The 23,940-nt window shown below is 39.7% G+C and overlaps 2 protein-coding genes across 11 annotated transcripts in view; one reads left to right on the top strand and one right to left on the bottom strand.

Moving 5' to 3' along the window:
• Positions 1–23,940, top strand: part of LOC3289835 (uncharacterized) — a 115,849-nt gene that overhangs the window by 60,067 nt on the left and 31,842 nt on the right. For 4 of the 10 annotated variants that reach the window (XM_061651048.1, XM_061651049.1, XM_061651050.1 and 1 more), the window contains exons 6-11: positions 12,041–12,223; positions 12,297–12,455; positions 12,521–12,730; positions 12,799–12,952; positions 13,023–13,193; positions 23,653–23,830. The exons of 2 other annotated variants lie outside the window; for them this stretch is intronic. In XM_061651048.1, the coding sequence (XP_061507032.1) occupies positions 12,041–12,223; positions 12,297–12,455; positions 12,521–12,730; positions 12,799–12,952; positions 13,023–13,193; positions 23,653–23,830 (1,055 nt within the window). Of the gene's footprint in view, positions 1–12,040; positions 12,224–12,296; positions 12,456–12,520; positions 12,731–12,798; positions 12,953–13,022; positions 13,194–20,281; positions 20,706–23,652; positions 23,831–23,940 lie in introns of those variants that run through there. 4 more of the 10 variants (XM_061651052.1, XM_061651054.1, XM_061651051.1 and 1 more) reach the window with 3 other exon arrangements.
• Positions 9,444–11,574, bottom strand: LOC133392156 (mucin-5AC-like). The gene is made up of 3 exons (XM_061651061.1): positions 10,665–11,574; positions 10,460–10,606; positions 9,444–10,365 (listed from the first exon to the last, which is right to left on the bottom strand). Exons 1-3 carry the CDS (start codon positions 11,479–11,481, stop codon positions 9,557–9,559), a joined length of 1,773 nt encoding a protein of 590 aa, XP_061507045.1. The 5' UTR covers positions 11,482–11,574; the 3' UTR covers positions 9,444–9,556.

Raw genomic sequence — 23,940 nt, forward strand, 5'->3', positions numbered from 1 at the left:
TATTTTGTCGAAACAAGTTTGTTGATTTGGTATGCACTCACGGTTATCATGAAATTTCAGCAAGAACAGCAAAGTGGTGTGAAGATTTTTCTCAACCAAAACGTTAATCCCGCAAGCCGAATACGCACCTAAAATTTATCGGGGTGTAAGCGGTTACCAAATCAAATGTTTGTTCATCACGAGCAAGTGGGCATCGCATTATGTTTTCTTTTGAAGCTCAGAAATGTCGTTTTGACAGAATAAATAGCTGCATTTTCAGTAATTTGTTTAACTGATATTCAGTGAAACGAGAAAACCATGTATTACTCAATAGCTTTCAGTAAAAAATGTAACTGCAGCAAACTTATAAAATTTGCAGTGTATGATTCGTACACCAAACCCCCCCCCCCCCCCCCCCCCCCCCGTCGATGGATTTGGTGAAGGGGCCCCGTCTACCATAACGCCTAGGGCCTCGGAGAGGCTTGACCCACCGCTGCGTATAGGTAGAGAGCTTGAGCCGTTTAGAACCATTTTAGTGGTCGTTTAGTGGATTTGTGGCACTTAAGATGTCTATTGAAGATGCTCAACATTCTTTAATGTTTTCAAACGTTAAACGTTCTGAAGACGCTTTTAAGACTTATAAGACACATAAGATGACTGGCTTTAATCAATCTGTAAACATATTCTTAAGCACGTTTTAACCCTACCCGCAAATTTCCGTTAAATGCCTTTTAATCGCCTTGTAATCGCCGGAAAGTTGATGGCGATTAGCAGTGCATTTAGCAGTTATTAAATGCTTTTGAAATATTGCCATGAAAAATTTCGTTTAAAATTTACAATTTATATCTGCAACTGCCAAAAGAAAGCCTTAAAAACGTCTTCAACAATGCACTGTTGTAGTGATTCCCACAGATGAGTGTGAGATTCGATAGCACGATTTACGTGTTATGTTCTCTTGCATTAAGCTCTGAGCTATTACACTTTATTGAAGATGGTCTGCTTTAATCAGTTCTAAAATACCAACCCGTTGAAAGGTTTTTGATCGCGCAAATCCCCTACGTTGCGTTTTTTTAAATAGGATAAGCTGGATTTATTTTATTATTAACTTTCACGGAAAAGGAAAAATGAGATACATATTTCTCTCATCCTGATAATGAAGGGTATACATAGTGAAATTATCAAGGTTTTTAAGAAGGTATCATTTTAATTTAGCTTCTTAATAATTTTATTTATACTTGTTGCGTTCTGGAACTTTGTGTGTTGGTTCCTTTCCCCCTTGACGCCTCTACGCCCTACGTTGTGTTTTGTTGTGTCGTCTTGATCGCCAAAGGAGACAAAGTAAAGAACACGTCCGGCTCGTATCGAGTTTCATGCGCTAGTGCCGCTTTATTCGCACACATACTTAATCACAAATTGTCGATCGGCAGTGCTGCCAGGAAATACATTTAACTTTTAATTCCCAACTGACAAAACAACCGCAAACAATTCAAAATGACCGTTTCATAACCCTTACATTCCAACATAGCGGCCACCTAAATTTACCAAATTTACCTCTTTCCATTACTTCACAAAATGCCTGACTTTATGATATCTAATTCACTCTCTCAAACGGAAGAAGACTAATCCTATTCGCTGGCCTCTTATACAAGCCGTTCCTAGTCCTGATACTAACGACTCTCACTACGCCATCTGGGCCAGGAAATACCTCAGCAATCCGTCCCATTGGCCAATGGTGAGGAGTCTTCCCATCCTCTTTCAACAGGACCATTTGTCCTACCTTTAGCTCTACTACTGCCTTGCCGCGTTGATGTTCGTTATGTAGTTCGCTAAAATATTCCCAAAGGCCGCCAAAGTTCGGTGCATGGGGTGGGATGAAGTGCCACTTAACGCCAGCGCCAACAGCATACCTCGATATATCCTCCACCGCCGAATCGCTGTTCATCAACGTGTAGAAGTCATCGATCACCTTACTCGCTCCTTGGAAGTTGAGACCGTTGTCGGAATAGACCTCGCTGGGACAAACCGACGAAACGCCGCTAGAAATGCATGAGTTGATAGAGACTCCACAAGCTCGATGTGAACAGCCTTTACTGAAAAACACACAAAGATTGAAATATATGCTTTTTCAGCTGCTGCTCGGCGATGCACCGGCTTCAAGTAAATGGGTCCACAGAAATCAACCCCTACGATCGAAAATGGTCGAGCTGGCATAGCACGCGACGCAGGTAGCTGTCCTGGTGGTTGTTGAACTAACACGGGATTCATCCTGAAGCATACCAGACAGCCTCTGCAAACACTATTGACCAAAGATCGTCCTTGAATTGGCCAAAATTCTCTCCTGAGTGCGCTCAATGTTGCAGTTGGCCCACCATGAAGTGCCAATCGATGATAATATTCTGCCATTAGCCTAGTAAATCGTGACTTCTTGGGTAGCGCCAACGGAAATCTGCTACAAACTTGCATGGCTTTAGCGCGATGCAAGCGGCCACCAACTCGGAGCAAACCATCACCGTCCAAAAAAGCTCCTAATGTCTTCAGTGATGATTTGGGACGTACCGTTTGTCCAGCAGACAACTCCTTGATCTCAGCCGCAAAGTATATCCGTTGTTCTCTTTTCACCAGTCGAATTTTCGCCTCTGCTAGCTCGCTCACCAACAAAACACCTTTGTGTTTAGGATCCAGCTTTCGTTGGCAACAACGAATAAATCTCATACAATACGCAGTGATCCGCAGTAATTTGTCATAGTTGGAAAACCTATCACACCAATCATCGCTCTCGCTACTTACTGCGGCCACCAATGAGCTCTTCCTTCGTTCCAATAACTCCTCTTCGGGAATTGCCAACACACCGCTGGCATTCTTCTTCCATTCTTCCTCTGATAGTTGTAACCACCCGGGACCATGGAACCTCAGTTTCGATGCTAACAGCTCGTTCGGCATAGCTCCACGCGATACAATATCGGCAGGATTGTCAACGCCCTTCACGTGCATCCATTTGTAGCCATGCGTCAATTCCTGAATTTCGGATACCCTATTCGCTACGTACGTAGCCCAAGAATGGGATGGTGCTCGAATCCAATGCAACACGATTGTCGCATCAGTCCACATAAAGGTTTCCACGTCTGGAATTCTCAACGCTTGGCGTACCACTTTCTGCAACCTTGCTGCCAGTAATGCTCCACAAAGTTCTAACCGGGCCAAACTGACTCTTTTCAACGGCGCAGGACGAGACTTTGCAGCAAGCAACTCAACTACCACTTCCCCGCTGCTACCAATCGTTCTAACATACACGCATGCCCCATAAGCCGCTTCAGATGCATCGGAAAAGCAATGTAGTTGAACAGCAACCGGATTATGCACAACAGCATGGCGCGAAAACTTAACCTCCTTCAGCAACCCGAGTTGTGATTGAAAAGCATACCATCGTTCTTGCATGACAGCCGGTATTTCTTCATCCCAGTCATCAGTTGCCAACCACAACGATTACATATTTATCTTGGCCCAAGATGTCACAGGAGCCACCAGCCCCAAAGGGTCGTATATACGTGCTACCAAAGAGTAAACCTTTCTACGGGACCAGCTCTCGTTGTTCATCTGAATGTTCGAGTCTATGTACAGTTGGTCCGATTCTGGTAGCCACGCGATACCTAGAGTTTTTATTGGCTCCTCTGGAACTTCAAACATTTTAACGTTGGATGTTGCTCTGTCTTCCGCTGAAACGCTAGATAAAACATCTGGTTTGTTAGAATTCCATTTAGTTAGATGAAATCCGCCCTTTCTCAACAATAGCGTCAGCTCAGCTTGCAACCTAACTGCTTCTTCTTCGCTAGAGGCACCACCAATGTAGTCATCGACATAGAAGTCCTCTAACAACGCCTGTCTCGCCAAGGGAAAGTTTTCCCCTTCATCAATTGCCAATTGCTGCAGTACTCGAATGGCCAGAAAGGAAGACGGGGCAAGTCCAAATGTCACCCGCTGCAACTCGTAGACTTCGATGGACTCAACAGATGAGCCTCGCCATAATACACGTTGAAAACGAGTGTCATCGGGATGCACCTTGACTTGCAGATACATCTGTTTTATGTCTGCCACTAATGCCACGCTCCTCATCCGAAATTTCAGCAACAACGCCAACAAGTTCTCCTGAATCACAGGACCAGTCATTAACAAATCATTAAGAGACTTACCACCGTCGGTAGAGGCCGATCCATCAAACACAGGTCGTACCTTTGTACTGGTACTGGACGCCTTGATTACCGGATGATGCGGTAAGAAATAATGACCATGCGCTTCCTCAGAATCAGGGTTCGCAGCCACTTTGACTAAAATCCCTTTGTCGATGTAGTCGTTGATAACCGCCGTATACTTTTGTTTCAACCATGGGTCCCGATTGAAACGTCGTTCTAACTGCAAGAACCGTTTTCTCGCTATCGCACTGGACAGTCCCAATTGGTTCTGTAAGTCACACTTAAATGGCAGCTTCACTATATATCTCCCTTCACTATCCCGCTGATGAGTTTGCACAAAATGTGCTTCGCAATCCCTTTCTTCCTGACTATGTTGAAGCGGCTCACGTATTTCTTCAATAATCCAAAAACGCTCAATTAAATCATCCAACCTAGTACACGTGCCACAAGTAACATAATTGCTACCTTCAGAAGCCAGCGGAACTTTCCCAGTTGCAACCCATCCAAAAACAGTGCTAATAAATGTTGGGAGCGCTGGTAGCTCGAGCCTAATTTTACCACGGTTGTCCGGATTCAAAAAAGTCGCGTAAAATTCGGAGCCCAACAATAAATCCACTTCAGCATCACTATCGAAATTAGGATCCGCGAGCACAAAATTCATCGGGAGATTCTGCCTGCTAATTTGATTTCCAGTTACCGGCCTGTAGCTAGAAATTCTCGGCAACACTAGAAACTGCATACGTTCTTGATAGTTACAACTTTTGGAACGTATGACAGTCGTTACCGACGTCGTTATGTCCACTTTCGAATGTCCAACTCCCGATAATGCCGTTTTACTTTCGTATTGCGGTAACTTAAGCCGTGCAGCCAAGCCCTTTGTCATCAGGTTCACCTGAGACCCACTATCGATCAATGCTCTTGCTGACAACCATTTGTTACCACACGCACGCACACTCACTATCGCCGTTGATAATAACACAGAAGTGCACTCTCTGTTCGATGACGCGTTCACCACCACATTTTGCGTGCCACTGGTAGATGGAAGTTCTTCACGAACCGACGGACCGATCGTTTCACTTACATTTTCACCGTGTAGAAGGGAATGATGTTTACGATTGCAAATATTGCATCGCGCACGTGACCAACACTTGGCTTGAAAATGCCCTTGCCTCAAACAATTAAGGCAAAGCTTCTTAGCTTCAACCACTTCACGACGACGCGGCAACGTTAAACTCCGAAACGAGTCACAATTTTCCACCATGTGCGATCCATCACATTTTGCGCACTTTGCTTCTGCAGCCACATTAGACGCAACACGACGTTCACTTGTAGATTTGCCCGCCGCCATTGGCCTATCCACTGCAAACGCGTCCATTATGCGCGTCTGTGTGCGCAAAAAGTTTAACAAATCCGTCACCGTTTTTTGCTCACTTTCTTCAACGTGCCTTTCCCACTTTTGTTGGGTGCTTTCGTCCAACTTTGAAATGATTATCTGAATAATCAAACATCCCCACTGTTCGGTCACTTCACCTAACTGCTTTAGAATTTGTAAGTTCCTTTCGAAACAATCGATAAGCCCATGAATACCCACCGTGTTCATGACTTTCATCCGTGGCCATTGTAGCATCGCGTTAACATGACGCTTTTTCAAAATATATTCGTTAGAATATCGCTTTTTCAAAGCATCCCAAGCTACGTCATAATTCGAATTGCAGGCTTGCAAGGTATCCACCACCTTCAGCGCTTCACCTTTCAGAGAACCCTTCAAATAAAGCATCTTTTCAACCTGCGACAATTTCTCGTTCTCATGAACAGTAACAACAAACATGTCGTGATACGGGAGCCATTCGTCATATTTTCCGGAAAATCGAGGAAGCGTCAACTGAGGCAAACGAACACTATTATAATCATCGCACACGCGCTCCTGTTTCACACTCGGTATCTCCGCTCCAGCCCGCAGCTTTCCCAATAATTTTCCTTTCAACAGCATGACTTTGTCTTCGATCTCACCATAAAGCACATGGACATAACATAAAGCACGTTATCTTCACTGTAATCTTTTGCGCCAATATTTCGAGCCAAAGCCTTAAACTCCCTCCAACGCTCGTTCAATAGATCGAGACGAGGCGTCAATTCTGGGAAATCACTCTCTTTGTACTGCGCCAAAAACGTGTCGATTCTTGTCAACGATTGCACGACTCGGTCGCGCTCGCGCTTTAGGATAATCATATCCAGATCTTCTGCTTGTGTGTATTGCATTGTATTGTTTGAACCCGACGCGTCAGAGAAACCGGCAAAATCTTCACTAACCGACATTTCTAATACGCGACACAAAATGCATACACACGCAAAGAACACCCACTAGCACAATGATTTCTCACGCTTTCGCGATTTTTTCTTATTCAGAAATCCACCAACGCTCGATACGGAACTTTCAGATTTCACACGCGTTACGCGATTTTTGCCAAAAGAAATCACACAAAGTTCTTCACTTTAACCAGTCAAACCAAACCGCAAATATTAGACCATCCTGGTCACGGCACCAATGTTGCGTTCTGGAACATGGTTTGTTGGTTCCTTTCCCCCTTGACGCCTCTACGCCCTACGTTGTGTTTTGTTGTGTCGTCTTCGATCGCCAAAGGAGACAAAGTAAAGAACACGTCCGGCTCGTATCGAGTTTCATGCGCTAGTGCCGCTTTATTCGCACACATACTTAATCACAAATTGTCGATCGGCAGTGCTGCCAGAAAATACATTTAACTTTTAATTCCCAACTGACAAAACAACCGCAAACAATTCAAAATGACCGTTTCATAACCCTTACATTCCAACAATACTAATTGTAGCACAAAACTAGTATTTTACAAAGAGACAAAGATAAAAAAACTGAAAAAAGTTTTCATCAAAATTAAGATTTGAACACACGCTTTCTCGATTCGGAATCAAAAGCAATGTCGCTGCTCAAAGCCGTATGGTGCTTGCAAGGATCAGATCTGTTTCTAGCGTTACAGTTGAATCTCGGGCCATTTACTTCGAATCGCGTGTCGGTACCTGGGAATCGCATGCTACTATCATCAAATGATTTACGGACCATATTGACAACGTTATAAAGAAGGAGGCCAAAAAGGTTGGAGTTATTTGCAGACTGAGAAAGAATGTAAATCGTTGCGGTAAGATACAATTATACTTATCACTTATTGGACCTCATCTAGATTTTTGTGCCTCGATTTTGTTTCTGGCGACTGAAACACAGTTCACGCGACTTCAAAGGTTGCAGAATAAGGCAATGCGGGCTATCCTTGATTGTTATACCTCTTCTGTTACAATGCGAATGGTCTTACAATGGATGTCCATAAAACAGAGAGTAACGTATCAGACAATGATATTCATTGATAATCTAATAAAAAGACGTCTACCTACATATCTTGCGCAAAGAGTTGTGAGAGGAGTAGACATTCACAATTACCCCACACGGGGAGCTAATGCTCCAAGAGTGCCAAACTATATGACTGCAGGAGCCAGAAATTTTTTGTTTCACAGAGGTATCCAGTATTACAATAGAATGCCACAGGAAATCATCAATGCTGGTTCGTTATCTGAGTTTAGAAAATTGTGCTCTGATTTTGTTAGAACTAAGTCATACAAATTAGTCTAAATGTATTGTCAATTGTCAACTCTTGGTGATGATGATTTTTTTCATTCTTTTCTTTTGTCCTTTAAAATGCGATGAATTTTTTTTTAAACTAATTTACATTCTAAATGCACCAAAGTTTTAAAACTATAAATATACAAAAAATTAATAGAATGAGACTACATGAATTGAGACACGCGCGCGTACAGTAGACTCCGGGTTCGGAGCTTGGTAGATTGGTGTGGATCGGGCTAATAACTCGTCATGCCTCTATGCTTTGCTCAGCTCCCAAACATCTACTCGTTTGAATATTTGTAGCTTTACCAAATTATCGCAAGATACATCGAACATCTCAATCCTTTGTAGGGGTCAGAGGTGGGTCATCATCATCATCATCATCATCAAATACGTACCACTACAGTCGTCACAGTATCGTAATACAAAGTTACTGCGACGATCCCTTGGTTGCCAAGGACGGACGGAAGGAAAATTTACCAAATTCCGTCTTGGGTTCAATCCTCCTATGAACTAACCTCCTGGCAATGACAGACTATTCGGCTCCTTGGTATTTAATAAGTAGCTAAATTCGTTTTAGGCCGGCATAACCGCAAAGGTTGTCAAGTCACTAAGAAGAATCCTCGTTTACGTACGCTTACGCGTTAGGCTGGAAATAGACAAAACGAGATCGTCGCGGTACCGCGAAAATCGCGTATGACTTCAGCTGTCAATTCTGTTACTAAGTCTGACAGATAGGCGAGATAATCGCGGTTCCTGTATGGAACCATCCAAGGTGACGATTGAATGTGCAAAGAAGAAATATTTTTATCAATTTGTGAATCAAATTATTTATTTTACATAATTTATGCAAAATAAAAAACAAACGTCGTTTCTCGACACGAGTTTTCACACAAATCCACCAGAAAAATTAAAAATAATAAATTCGCGCTATCGCGAAAATCTCAGCAATACCGAAGTAGGGTATCTCTGCGAAACACCAGGCGCGATTGGAGGCGCGGAAGATTTGACAGCTCAACTGTTCTACAACTGTTATAAACAAGGCGCGAATTTCGCGGTACCGCGACGATCTCGGTTCGTCTATTTCCAGCCTTACGTTACAAAAGATTCTCCCCCTCTCCTTCATGAAACATTTATATAATGTAATATAACCCTCGTTATATAATTGATGGATACCCACCCAAGTGAAATTTGCTCGAAATTGTTTGTCCTCATAAAAAAGCCTTTTTTCTATCGACGAATGATGGCTTACAGTTAATTTTAATAATCGGAGTTAATCAGTTAATAATCGGAATTTTCAAGTGTAAAATGGCTACATGACATTATACATATCGGAAACGTTATTTTCCGGTGAAACTTGATAAACGCAGCAAAAAAGCCGCATCACAGTTTATTTTAAAGGGCTGTGTTTAAATTCCCCTGAACTGGTGCAGTTTAAGGGATGTTTAAGGCGCCTGACTAAGAAAAATTGCTCGAATTCTTGATCAACCGTGCTCGAAAATGTCAATTCGGATAGCACACACTTATAAAACAACTTTAGTTAAACAAGTTAAGCAAGTAAATTGAATAATTTAAATAAATGTTGTTGGGGATTATGATCGGAGTGCACAATTATAAGATAAGACAAAGAATTTTTTGTTTGGCTGCCAATTCATGACTGGTTTAATGCATGGGTTATTTATTGCTGAACATAAGTTGGAAAAAAGTTAAAAGTAGAATTGTTTTTATCTATGAATGACTTTGATTATCCGTGTCTATGTCCACCAGCTCGAAATCCAGCTCCAAATCCTGCTTGAACCACGCCTCCTAGAGGACCTTGCACACGGAACCCTGATCCAATTGCACCTTGAGTTCTACCAGATACACTGGCATGGGCACGTCCTAAACCGGCTCCAAACCCGGCCTGTATGCTTCCTCCTAAAGGACCCTGCAGTCGAATGCCAGCACCGATACCAGCTCCAGGCATTCGGTTGCTTATACCACCTCCAAAACCAGCTTGAAATCCTCCACCAAGGGGTCCACGAATACCAATGCCAAATCCAAATCCACCACGCAGTCCTCGATTGCCTCCAACTTCCTCAGAAGACTGATGGCGTCTCATGCATCCACCAGGACGTCCTCCACTAGTTTGTACAGGAGCTGACGTCGGTTGAATTGGAATGGCTGGAGGTTGTGTTGTTGAATTAATTGTTGTTATGCTTGAAATTTGCTGCAAAATTTGTTGCATCAAAAGCAGTAAGCTTTGATTGGAGGCTGATATTAAAATAAATTGTCCGTTTATGTTGATAATAATAGAAATTGAGTTCGATCCGCTATTGGGTGCTGATGTGCTAGATGTAGTTGAAGTAGCTGCGGAACCCAAAGTTGTAGTTGTCGCCAAAGCTGACACAGTACTCGTAGTCGTAACTGGAGTGACAACAGTTGTCGTAGTTGTTGCAGTTACAGGAAATACGGAAGTGGTTGAAATTGCCGTCGATGAAGTCGATCCACTGTTAAGACTTTGAATGATCGCTGCAATCGTAGCTGTATCAGCAGCATCAACAGTAATGATAGCTAAAAAATATAATGTTAAAATTAAAAAAAATGATACGAAATGAATGAAATGATTGTTATTTCAAACACGTTCTATTAACTATACAATACATACATCCACCAATGTTGAATGATACTGTGCTTCCAAAGGATGGTGCTGCTGTGGTTGTTGTACTCATAGCAGTAGTAGTCGAAGAAGCAGCTAGGACAGCGTTGATAGCATCTATAGTTGCTTGATCATTTGCATTTATAGTTATAATGTCTAATAAAAAAAGAATAGTTATTATTTTCTGCATAAAAACAGGTGCATTATTACGTACTTCCATTAATGTTGAATGTTACAGTTCCTGTGGGGGCCGATGTGACTGTCGTTGTTGGTGCGTTAGTAGTTGTGGCTGGAGCAATCGTTGTCGTTGTTGGTGCGTTAGTAGTTGTGGCTGGAGCAATCGTCGTCGTTGTTGTCGTTGTTGTTGCTGTTACTGTGGTCGTGGCTGCAGCGGTTGTGGTAGTGGGAACAGCCGTTGTGGTGGTGGGAACAGCCGTTGTGGTGGTGGGAACAGCTGTTGTGGTAGCGGCAGCAGTGGTTGTGGTAACGGCAGCAGTAGTTGTAGTAGCACCTCCACTAAGAATACCAGTACCAAGAAGACCACTAGTAGCTCCTATACCTGTTCCTAACAGTCCACTGGTAGTCCCCGTTCCAAGAATTCCAGTTCCAAGAACTCCACTAGTAGCTCCAAGACCTGTTCCAAGCAGTCCACTGGTAGTTCCTGTTCCGAGTAGTCCAGTTCCAAGAACTCCACTAGTAGCTCCAAGACCTGTTCCAAGCAGACCACTGGTAGTTCCTGTTCCAAGTAGTCCAGTGCCTAGAACCCCGGTTGTTGCTCCTAAACCAGTACCTAATAATCCACTAGTTGTTCCCGTTCCTAGTATACCAGAACCAAGAACTCCTGTAGTAGCACCGAGGCCAGTTCCTAATAATCCACTTGTGGTACCACTCGATAGTACACCAGTTCCTAGCAAACCGGTAGAACCTCCAACGCCAGTTCCGAGCAAGCCTCCACCACCTCCCAACAGTTGTGGTTTGGCTTGCAATGGAATACAAATTCCCAGCAAGATCAATGTAAAAGTTAGTCGCATGTTTCCTAAGTCCGTTCGTTCGATCCGTTTGTTTTAGTTGAATAGGTAACCGTCGGACGTAACGATCTGCGGGTACAAGGAAACAAAGTTAGTTTTGTACTGAGTACCGCTCAAAAGAAATTTGCTGTATATATATACAAAAACTCTATTTGGTGAAACGAGTTTGAATAATATACACTAAACAAATGTTCTTTTTATATTGAAATGAAGCATTTCAATGCCAGCGATTGTGTGATTGTCGCCTTATCCGGGTCGTTTACAAAGAAATGTTTGTACGCAAATGAAGCAAATTTAACCGACCCATGAATACGTTAAAAACAATGCAGTCATGAATAGTAAAGTAAACAAAGTTTTATTCACCTAATTTATCGCAATTGACGATCGAAATACTACTACTGCCTAGCACGCAGAATTTCTCGAACGATACATTTAACAGCATACGAATATTATTTTTATGAATTGTTGCATTTTTTAGTTTTTAACGTCGACTTCGATTAAACATAAATTTTGCGGTTATGTACATATAATTATTATAATAACAAAGAGTTTGATCTTTCAGTCAATTGTCCAGCAGTACCCTGACGATCATCGCCGAAAGTTCCTTTACCAGCTTATCAGCCGTGAGCAGCACTTTATTAATGCCATTAATTTTGGTATTGAGCGATTTGTCAATCCACTACGCGAACGAAAAGACTTAATTTCTCCAAATGATCACAAAATATTGTTTCAGAATATTGATGAGGTTAGCAGGAATAGTATGATGCATTGTGATAAGATTGTAATATCTAATACATCTCTTTATTTTTTCGCGATAGTTATCTCGAATATCAGAGGATATTCTAGAGCAAATAATTCAGGATGACACCGAACCACAAATCCATTTTGCTTCGCGCGTTTATCTGTCCAAAAATACTGCACTTTGTGCGGCTTACAGGAAGTATTGCAATGGATTGAAAAAAGCTGATTGTGTGTTGGTAGGTTATTTTCTTTAGTTACCGTTGAGGATATGATTATAATTGTCTTAAAATATACTCGATAGGTCAATAAGTCAAGAAATTCTATCTGTGATTTTATGAAATTCATTACGGAGCCACCGGTACCAAGAAAACGTCCAGATCTAACTACGTTCATTCATCGCCCACTGCAGCATTTTAGAGAAATATTAAAATTAGTGCAAATGATAGCGTCCCATTGTCGTGTAGATAGTGAAGAACATGCTAATTTTAATAACATCATAAGTGAGTTGCAGGTAGGTGTGCTCAATGCAAATATCTGTTCAGAAACCGTGATTTTTATAAAAAGATTTTTGTTTTACAGATTGCGTATCGCGAGATAACTGTAGGTGGCGGGCTCATGGAACCAATCGGTGAAGGTCGTCCACTATTGACTCTTCAGGATCTAGAAGCAAGAATGGTGTTCACAAAATGTAAACCGTTTCAATTGGCATCGCACGGCCGGCAGTGGATTTTTGGTGCGTAAAATAATGAGTTGATTTCGAAAATTTTTTACATTTTTTATTATTCCAAATCGCTTTTGTACAGGTGGAGATCTATCCCGTATTGAGGGTCGTTCAGTGAAACCCTACTGGACACTTCTGTTCAGTGATATTCTGTTATTTGCAAAAGTGAGTCGTGACCGTGTACTTTTTATCACGGAGGAACCGATTACACTTTCAACGATTACTGATTCCTGTTTTAATATTCGTAAAAAGAGTAAGTATTCAAAACGGCTTGAATTGATTGAACGATAAACTATTGTATTATGTTGTACTATTTTTTATTTGCCGATTCAAATGTATTTTTTAGAGATATTCCTAAAAATTTAAGCATTGTTTTTGCTCCTATTTTCGTCAAGATGTGTTACTATTTTCGGCAACGCGAATACTGGTTGAAAAAAATAATGCAAATAGTTTGACAAAAATGTTTGAAACCTCTCATTTTCCTAAGATTGGTGTTGAAAAGTACTTATATTATTAATTTTATGTGGCCCATTTTGATCATTTTGCAGACAATTTTTACAGTCATCATCAGTCATACGCATTGTAGTGTACTGATAGTGTTCAAGTTTTAAATGAATATTCAGCAAAATTAAAAGTGTGCTATTGTTTCATGTTTCGGCAGGAGACTACAGCATTGATCTGTCAAAAATGAACATTTACCGTGTACCTATTTGCGGCAGCATTGAAAGTAAAAAATAACTTGTTTATCATGATTTTAAAATTCCAAACAAGTTAGAATAAATAATACAAGCATAAAATATTCAATTTTAACCACACTTTCATTGGTTTACTGTTGTGGCTTACTTAATCTCAAAACCTGCCGAACTATTGACTTACAACAAATCTGCCGAAAAATGTGGAGCTGTTCACAACTTATTTGATGTTTTGTAAAATACACAATTTAATGATGTGAAACTTTGTATATGAATAACAAATGAGTATACTTTCACTTCAAAATTTGGTTTTCAGACATTTTTATTGCATTTGTGCAGAATTACACGTTTTAGTTACCCTGCCGACAATAGATATACTGCCGAAAACTGTTTCGCCTGTTTCTGCCCTACTTGTGTTTCGTGATTTTAAAATTCCAAGTGGGATAGAATAAATTCTTCAACCGTATAATTTTTCATTAAAACCACACAATCATTGTTTTACAGCTCTGGTTTTCTTAATGAAACCTGCCGGACTATTGACTGATATCAAATCTACCGAAAAATGTTGTACTCTGCACATTTTAATTGATATTTTGAAAAATACGCAAGTAAATGATGTGAAAATGTTTATATGAACAACAAATGGGCATATCTATGTTTAAAAAATATGTGTTGAGACAATTTGCAATCCGTTTTGCATGATTTCACTGTCGAAAACAGGTACATTGCCGAAAACTGGTACAGTTACCCTAATCAGTATTTCGATCCATTAGCAGTGTAACGCTCCATATTTTCGTGAAAAATAGCAGTTTTGGTGTAAAATTCATGATTTACGTTACAATTAATTAATCGCTCTATGTAGTGTATGTATATAAGTCCTCGCTGCTGTTTCAAAAGAATAATGAATTATATCATCCTTTATCAATTTTGTCATCAAATAAGCATAAATAAATAAATAAATAAGCATAAATTGCAGCATCCTCAGTTTCATCAAGCTTATTACTGATCCCACTTTTTTAAAGGTATCAGTTAACGATGCGCAGTCCAAGGTGTATGGATGTAATATGTTCGAATTTTTGATACTGTCGCCATGTAATGTGATGATGATCGTGCGTACACGTTGTGGTAGGTCAGTGTTTTCCTGACATAAGCCGCTGTGGGACGAACTGTTCGAAGCGGACTGATTGAACCCTACAAATGATCGTCCAGGCGATCATGGAAACCCGGAAGGAGTTTCCCTTACTGTAAACCTTGGAGTTTAGAAGCCTTACCCCCTTGGGTAGGGGGACATAACTAAACTCTTGGAATAAGTTGGAAGGCGATGTTTTGGGAAGCGTAACGTCCCATCTTGGCAGTCTGATTTGCCATGATCGGAATTTGTTTTATTTATACTCAAAATAAGTTATGGGCTTCGTCGTACATTGGGTTTTGGAATATGTTTTTGTTCTAATTAAGTGTTATTGTATCCCTTCTGAATAAAAAAGGTATTTTTATTGGTAACAATTTATAAATTGAATTGGTGTGAGGTATTTGTTGATGTTGCTTTGCTTACTATGCGTGTTTCGGATGTATTCAAGAAGTGTGTCTCAATTGTTTTTATATGAATGGTGTGGTCTGTACTCTTCCGGTTGCGTTGTTATGGTATGATTTGATTTGATAAATTTGTTGTAATGAATGTGTTGCAATAGTGTAGTTTGGCTTTCCGAAGTATTTTACAATGAGTCTATAGCTGATAGTGGGGCCCTTCACGATTCTAGTCAGTTTTTTGTATAGAGTTTGACAGTTGGAGGCTGAAATGATGTAAACACTCCATACAGATTATTTTAGCCTCAAAGCTAGAATTAGATTCAAGTACCTGCTCGAAAAATGGCAAAACAAGGTGGTGTTTACATTTATCCCAAGGTGCATTAAAAAGATCTGGTGATGCAATCCAGAATAAAAGTTTATGTAGTCCAGGTGGTCTCATAGCATGTTTTTAGAACCAAATTTGAATGTCACTGTAGCATAGGTTCGACAACCAATACTATTAGACTCAGCAAATTAGAATAGAATTAGAATTAGAATTCGATTAGAATAGCAAAGACACAATTATTAGTATAGCATCCGCTATAATAATTTGCAGTAAATTCATTACATCCTAGACACAAACTGCACACTTGTAACTAAGGCTAGAATGAAACAGCTAATGAAATAGCATGAAAAGTGGCGTGATCGTATTCACCAACACACTCAAAAGAAATAGTTTTTACAAGTACAAAATTTTAGATTCAACATTATCAGAACATAAAGTAGTGTAATTAGATGCACACAAATATTAGACATAAAAGTGCAATATGTTCTAATCCGAACCAACTAGTTAAATAGGGAAAATTTAATAGAGTTCATCCAATTGCGCAGTAGGATATTTCACATGGAGGGATGATATTACCTAATGTACGCAAAAAGTCACGTACGCATAATGCAGGAGATAGAGCAGGATAATTAATTGTAATCATGCATAACGGAGCGGATAAGCTAAATATGCCCATAAGCGCAATGTAATTATTTCGTCACTTTTTTACAGGATGGGTGAAATAACAATTCTCAATGATGGCGCCCGGTAAACGCTCTAATAATTTACCTTCTAAATAAACACACCTTGGCGCAGACTAAAATTGCGCATATATCTATCTGTCTAAGGCGGCGCTCTGGGACCAATCGAACGAGACAAACAAACACGACTCTGTTCGATAGGTGCTCTGTCAGCTGTTCGATGTCTTATAGACCTGTCATGATGCACTGCAATACGCCTATCTTATCATCTCGAAAATGAAGCATTTTCATAGTTTAAATGAACATCCATCTGCAGGGGGAAGATTCAACAAATAATAAACTAGTTATTAATATCAAAAATAACATAAAAATCATTCAAATTTATTATTGAAAAAAGTAAACAAACGTCCATGCCAAAACACATACAGTGCATACACATGCATTGTGTATACGTAATAGTTTTATACGTTTCAAACCTGTATATTTGATGTTATAATTGATTGTGAAGCATTGCTAATATTATTGATAGCTATTCTAAATATTTTGTACGCAATTTTAAGAAGAAAAAGAGACAAACTACGTAAAAAAAACTTGAAAATGTCCCGCATTGAATTCTATCTACTGTAGCTGTGAAGCGTTTGACAGCCAAGGTACTCACAGCACAGGTGGGTATCGAACATCACAGACAGAATCAACTGACATGTTCGACTCGAGGTTTGTCTTGTTTGTTTGTTTGTGTCTGACAGTGCACCTCCATATGATTATATGGGTTTGTTCGTGTCTTATGTCGTGTTCGATTGCTGCTAGAGCGCCGCCTAATTGCTTAGTTTAATATATTTATTTGTCAAAATATATATTTCTCCAAAAAATATATTTCTTGGACTAGTAATCTTGATTACATAAAGGGTAAGAGCCTCAATCCTCAGGAACGCACAAACCGCGTAACTCGAGAACAGACTGTATAATGATTCCGTGGGCACGTCACCCGAAGATATTTTAAACATTTTCGCTGATCGATTCTCCACCCCAATTGTAGATCAAACGTTGATCTCAAGGGCCATATCTTACACACCTGTAAACATGATTTATTACACCATTCCTATGTTTGATATACGCACAGTAGAAAAGTGCCTCAAAAACCTTAAACCTTCTACAGCTCCTGATCCCGATGGCATTCTGAGTTTCATTAGCTGTAAATGCTATCAGTCCTTAGCACTTGTATCAACAAACATATACAACACGTCGCTGAGTTGCTATTTGCTCACGCCTATGAAGGTCCTCGTTGGTACCAATATTTACAAAAGGGGATCGTTCATGTGCCTCAAACTATCGCGGTATCACATCACTTTGTGCGGTATCAAAAGCTTTTGAGCTTCTGCTTGCTCCTATTTACATCGCTACATCGAATTACATAATGGATAACCAACACGGGTTCGTACCCAAACATTCAACACTAACGAATCTCACTGTATTCGTTAGTTTTTGCAAACGTAATCTCGACTCCGGAGGTCGAGTGGATACCATTTACACAGATCTCAAAGCTGCTTTCGACCTCATCTCACACGACATTTTAATCGCCAAACTGCAGAAGTTAGGGTTTTCGGAACAAATAGTTATATGGTTGAATTCATACCTCACAGAACGCTCATACAAGATTAAGGTAAACGATCATACATCGAGAGATACTTGGCACCGCAGGGGTACCTCAAAGCAGCAATTTAGGCCCGCTGCTCTTCATCCAATTGCGCAGTAGGATATTTCACATGGAGGGAAGATATTACCTAATGTACGCAAAAAGTCACGTACGCATAATGCAGGAGAGGGCCAGTCTGGTGGTACAGTCGTCAACTCGTACGACGTAACAACATTCCCGTCATGGATTCAAGTCCCGAATAGACCGTGCCCCCATACGTAGGACTGACTATCTTGCTATGGTAACAATAAGTCACTGAAAGCCAAGCTCACTTCACTAGTGGGTACAGGCAGGCCTTGACCGACAGCGGTTGTTGTGCCAAAGAAGAAGAAGCTCTTCATTGTTTGTATAAACGATGTGGGGCAATTGCTAGCGGAACACCGTTGTCTTCTGTTTGCCGATGACGTTAAGCTGTTCGCTCCTATCAACGAAACCAATGACTGCATCAATCTTCAACGCACCATCAACCTGTTTAGCATATGGTGCCGTGATAATGCAATGGTGCTATTTATCGAAAAATGACGCGTCTTGTCTTTTTACCATTCTCGATCCTGCACACGATTTAACTACCAGAGACATATCCGTTGAACGCACCGATACATTCCGCGATCTTTGGATCATTTTCGACACACGATTAACATTTAACCATCATCTAGAGAATATATTGTCCAGAGGGAACCAACTATTGGGTTGGATTATTCGATCAACGCAAAGTTTCCATAATCCTATGACCATAAAAACATTCTACTCTGCATATGCCCGATCAGTGTTAGAACATGGCAGTATAGTTAGCGACCCCTGCACTGAACAATGGAGTAATCGAATCGAGGCCATCCAAAGAAAAGCGACTAGATATGTTGAAAGACTCTTACCATGGCCACAGGGCGATGTGTTACCGTCATACCATTCCAGTTGTCTGCTTTTAGGGATTCAAACGTTGAAAAAAGGCCGTGAGATAGCTAAATACCTTTTTATATCAGGACTATTCAACCACCACATTGATGCTCCTACTCTATTAGCTAAGATAGAATTTAACGCGCCATCTAGGAATCCACGTACACGTCAATTAATATCCGTCCCTCTTTATAGAACTCGTTTTTTCCAGTCTGATCCTATGTCAGCTATGTCAGCTATCAATAACTATGATTTATTTGATATCACACGAACATATCACAGAATGTTTTTAGAGATAGACTTAGGACACAACTTACGTAATAATCATATTTCAATATACATTTTCTATTCTTGTGCACCAGTTCTCCCATATCGATTTATGTACCTTACATAGTCTATAAGCACTAATTTACGTACATTCATGTAAGATCTTCAAGATCCCGTTGGATTAATCAATAAACACATTAAACATATTAAACATGTTTATCGAACATAACTATTCGGTTTGGTTTGGTAAACGTCCGGTGAACGCCGGAACGCAAAGGAGCTAACTTTTTCAAGATTTGGTGTGACTTCGGCTGTTTTGGACCTCACGTGTGGACGCAGGCAGATGGAGCACCAGCTTTCAGTAGCTCTGGCATTTTTCGTGGCTGGCCTGTTGCTTCATACGATCGATGCTCCTTCCCTTTTGTCTCGTGTACATTTTTATGTTCCTTGTCGCACATCACGTTATCGTTTTCGTCTCCACATACCTATATTTTGTACACGTTTTTCTCGCGATTAGCCATTTTCAATTAGCTATTTCGCTATTTCAGTTTTTTCGTTATTAAATAGTGCCTCAGATTTGTTCGATTTAAACCTATCCCTTTCTGTCTACCAATTCCGTCTTCGCTCCTTTGCCTTTTCATAATCTCCCTCTTCTTCTTTCGATAATTTTTTTACTACTGAATTACTGTACGCTTTAGTTAACAGGTTCAGCCCGGCACTGATTTTCATAAACTTTCCGTTCCGCGGGCAGATAGAACGCAAGCACTGGATTTTGATTCAACCATGCGTGTAGAAAAAATGAGTTTTTTCCCATTAATTTCAACTCTACATGGATTCCTCGATATAAATGCGGACCGGAGGCAAAAGCATATCTCGAATTTCAGCGTATTTCGAATTTCGAGGTTTTCAGTCAAATTTAAACTAATTTTCGTATAATTTTGCTTGAAAAGATTTTGGTTTTAGTGATTCAATTCGTCATTTGATCTGATTCCAACTGAAGATTACAATTTTTGCACATTTTAAAATTGTTTTTCAAATTCGACCAAAAAGGAAGTTATTTTGTATTTGACATTCGATGTGTCAAATCAGTACAATTTGCTCAAAGAACTGTCAAATTTAGAAACTAGCGTATAGCGAAATCGCGTACATCGAGTATGGCGTACATCGGGGAATACCTGTACTCTGTTCATCAATACTGTTGTGTGTGGGTTGATGTTTTTATCAATCTCAATAATTCTTAGAACCCCATTCTTATATCTTCAGGCGTGCCACCGGCCTACGGGAAAATTTACTGGCTGGCCCTGGGCCTTGCCATCGGGCTGAACGTGTTAATAAGCACTGTTGCTGTAATCCAACGTGGCCCAGCAATTGACGTCAATAAAATAAAACAAATAAAATAAGAGGTACCACGTATCTCGGAGAATACCTGTGGTTCATCATTTGATTCGAAATCCTGTATTAGCAAAATATTAGGTATGTTCCCGAGCTACACGGTTTATGCGTTTCGAAAGCAACCGATTAAGTCACGGTTCTGAAGTTACTGCTTATTCGAATTACTGGAATATCACGTTTTTATCCTAAATACATATAAAACAAGTAAAGACTGTACATATCATTTATACGCTCTATACTCCAAACTATGATTAGTTAAAATTAAGTATTAAATAAAGAAAATTCATCAGCACTTCCAATCAATAAACCAATTAACTTTTCTTCTTCTTCTTTTGGCTCAACAACCATTGTCGGTCAAGGCCTGCCTGTACCACTTGTGTGAGGTTGACTTTCAATGTCTTTTGGATTACCCCCCATAGCAGGGCAATCAGTTGCGGCACGGTCTATTTGGGACTTGAACCCATGACGAACCAATCAGCTAATAAAAAAAACCTAATTTCAATTTTTGGGTTTAAAGGGAATTGAATATTGGACCCCTAAGGAATGCCGGTTTACTGTGTAAACAAACTGCCCTTCCCAATAATAGTGGCCCAATAATAATTTAATAGTGGCTTTGAGGATTCCATAGAAATCTGTCAGGTAGTAGAGTTTAATACATGAAATCGTCTACGTGTTTTTTTTTATTTCCAAAGTAAATTCAAGCTAGTCGATCTCAATACCAAAACTCTTGCGGGAAAAAGATCAAAAGCGATCTTTTAGTTGATTCAAAGTAAAATATTCAGTTTCTGCCATGGATAATTAAGTACTGATATGTTTTGAAAATGATGAAATAAAATCATATCAACAATATTTTATGAGCCAAAAGGACCTAAATATAGTTAAATGAAGATAGGATAGTTCAATGAAATTAGACAATCATTGATTATTATTTTGAATATCTATTAGGGAATTCCATATGTTTTGGCTTACATTCCAAGTTTGTAAGTGTGTTCAGAGACTTCTCCGAGAATTGGTCTGACGATTTGACTCCTACTGTGATTTCGGAGGCCCATCTCTATTGATTTGTCGATCGTTGTCGGCCAAGGCCTGCCTGTACCCACTAGTGAAGTGAGCTTGACTTTTTATGACTTACAGGGTTTCGAATCATATAAGGCAGCTGTGTCAAACTCAATTCATAAGAGGGCCACAAGTACAGATTTTCAGTGATTCGTGGGCCGCAAAGTTGAGAATAAAAAATATATCTCAATATTCATATAAAATACTGTTTAAAATCATTATTGTTAAACAAATTGAATTTTTGTAATCCTCGCTTCAAATATGGAAATTGACTTTTTCTAATCCTCGCTTCAAATCTGGAATAGTTTCTTAGTAACAAATTTGCTATGTTTTTTTATTGTGCACTTTTTTATTTAAAAAAAATGTTTAATGTACTTTTAAAGTCACATGCGTCGTTTTCATCCTTATTATTAAAATAGGAAATTTCTCATTAGTCGCGTTCTAACACGGTACTTCTGTTAGAAAATATCACTAAACCACACTTTTTCACTGAGGTAGGGGAAGTCTACCAGCCTGTTGCGAATCTTTTTCAAGCCATCCGAGCTATCCACCACTGGATGAATAACAAAAATATTTGCATGCAATTTTTTGATAGATCAAGAGGAAAATTGTAAAAAAACGTGTTTAAACATTATTTTTCGCTAATTTCCAAGTTCAAAGGGATATATGGTGGTATATGGTGGTATGGAGGCATTTCTTATTACAAGAACCCATATTTTACGAATAATTTTGTTAAATTACGATAATTTTATCTGAAGAAGATTCATGGTGTGTGATCCCATAAAGATTGGCAAATCTTGTTTTACACTTGAAGGGAGATGATTCGCGAATTGAGGTATGGACTGTGTGAGCTAATCCATTAATAAGCTATGTATCGCACGATTTCGGCATTTCGATTATTTCAATTCTTCATCTAAATACTTTAGGCTTAAGCGTAATCATATCATTTTGGTTTAGATTTTTGGGGAGGTTCAAAAGTACATTAATTCGTCTTGCAAAATGTGGGGTACACAAAATTCCAACTTGGCTACAATCATTTTTATTAAAATTGATGGTGGCATGATTATGACAAAAAACAGAAGTGGCTCCAATCGAACATCAATGATGTAACATTATAAGGTTGGAGCCGTGCAAATCGGAGAAATTCGGAGCCGAATGAATCCTTTACTTGGTACTCGGGGGCATTGAGATGGTCAAATTCGGTGGGACCGACCGGATCCATTTCTCACTGTAGATTAGCCGCTCCGTGCGACAACCGATGACTCCAACGGTTCCGAATGGATTTAAACGGCTCTATAGGCTTCGGACGGCACCGAACGGAACTGTTGGTTTGATTTGGCCGGATTCGAAGTTGCTATAGCTAAGATCGAAAATGGTTTTGAGCCGTGGATGCGATTCTGACAATCCATCATTAGTTGTTGCGAAGTTTCCAAGTGTGTGTCAAGTTATTTCAAGTTATTTTCATTACTTTCTCGTTGGTAGAAGGTAGTCGCAAATCTATTTTTCCATATAGAATGTGCAATCGAGTGTGCACAATACTATGCTAATATTCAGAATATAATCGAAACATAATACCGACAGAGTTTGCATTCAATTCAATGTTTCTTAAGGGTCTCTATTGTTCTGTACGATTGTGTAGAATAAGTTTATGAGATGTTATGGGTACATTCATGTTAGATTCGATAAATATACCATCTAAATGATAGTTCTTCTCTGGAAAATTAAATACACTTCGACAAATAGTAATAACAGTTTTTTGGTTTGGAGTGATTTTAGTAAATCTCAAAATATACTTGCGAGCTGCATTCAGCATTGACGAGGGCCGCATGCGGCCCGCGGGCCGCCAGTTTGACATACCTGATATAAGGGAATAGTTGAATTACTTAGAGGAATGTTGCAAATCGGTAGTGGAATTGTGCAAGCATGCTGTGGAAGTTTGCAATCATATAGGGGAGTGTTGCAATCGACTAGGAGAATTAGGCAATCATACTGTGGAGCTGTCATAAGACTGTGGGTGTCGCTGATTCGAATAGAGTAAAATAATGGAAAATAAACCCCAATATAACAATTAGAAATTTAAATATAAAGTGAATGGTTCCTCGCATCTTATGAACTAATACTAATAATTTCCAGAACTATTGAACTAATCATTTCCTATTTACATCTTATCCGTTCTGTTTCAATAGATACGGAATTTCGTATTACTATAGATCCCAATGCCAGGCAGATTGAAAGCCCTACTGTACATTGTGCACCTGACTTAACACGGACACCAAAAAAAAACTTTAAAAAGAGATATATTAGCCTCCGAGCCCCTTCGACCGAATTGAAAGCTGTTTGGCAAAACTTACTTACAAGGCAAATGTGAGTATAATATATATATTTATATATATATTATTATATATATAATTATAAATGTATAGTAGCGACCCGAGAACCCGTAGATGATACCTCAATTATTATGCAATGCTGAA

The sequence above is a fragment of the Anopheles gambiae genome, chromosome 2 (assembly GCF_943734735.2).
Source record: "Anopheles gambiae chromosome 2, idAnoGambNW_F1_1, whole genome shotgun sequence".
Taxonomy (NCBI): domain Eukaryota; kingdom Metazoa; phylum Arthropoda; class Insecta; order Diptera; family Culicidae; genus Anopheles; species Anopheles gambiae.

What these genes read in the sequence shown, in the direction of transcription:
- LOC133392156 (XM_061651061.1), bottom strand. Translation starts at nt 11,481, where the DNA reads ATGCGACTAACTTTTACATTGATCTTGCTGGGAATTTGTATTCCATTG. An exon ending in AACATTCAACATTAATGGAA is followed by an intron (nt 10,607 to 10,664) that starts GTACGTAATAAT and finishes TTTTTTTATTAG; the next exon opens with ACATTATAACTATAAATGCA. An exon ending in ATCATTCAACATTGGTGGAT is followed by an intron (nt 10,366 to 10,459) that starts GTATGTATTGTA and finishes TATATTTTTTAG; the next exon opens with CTATCATTACTGTTGATGCT.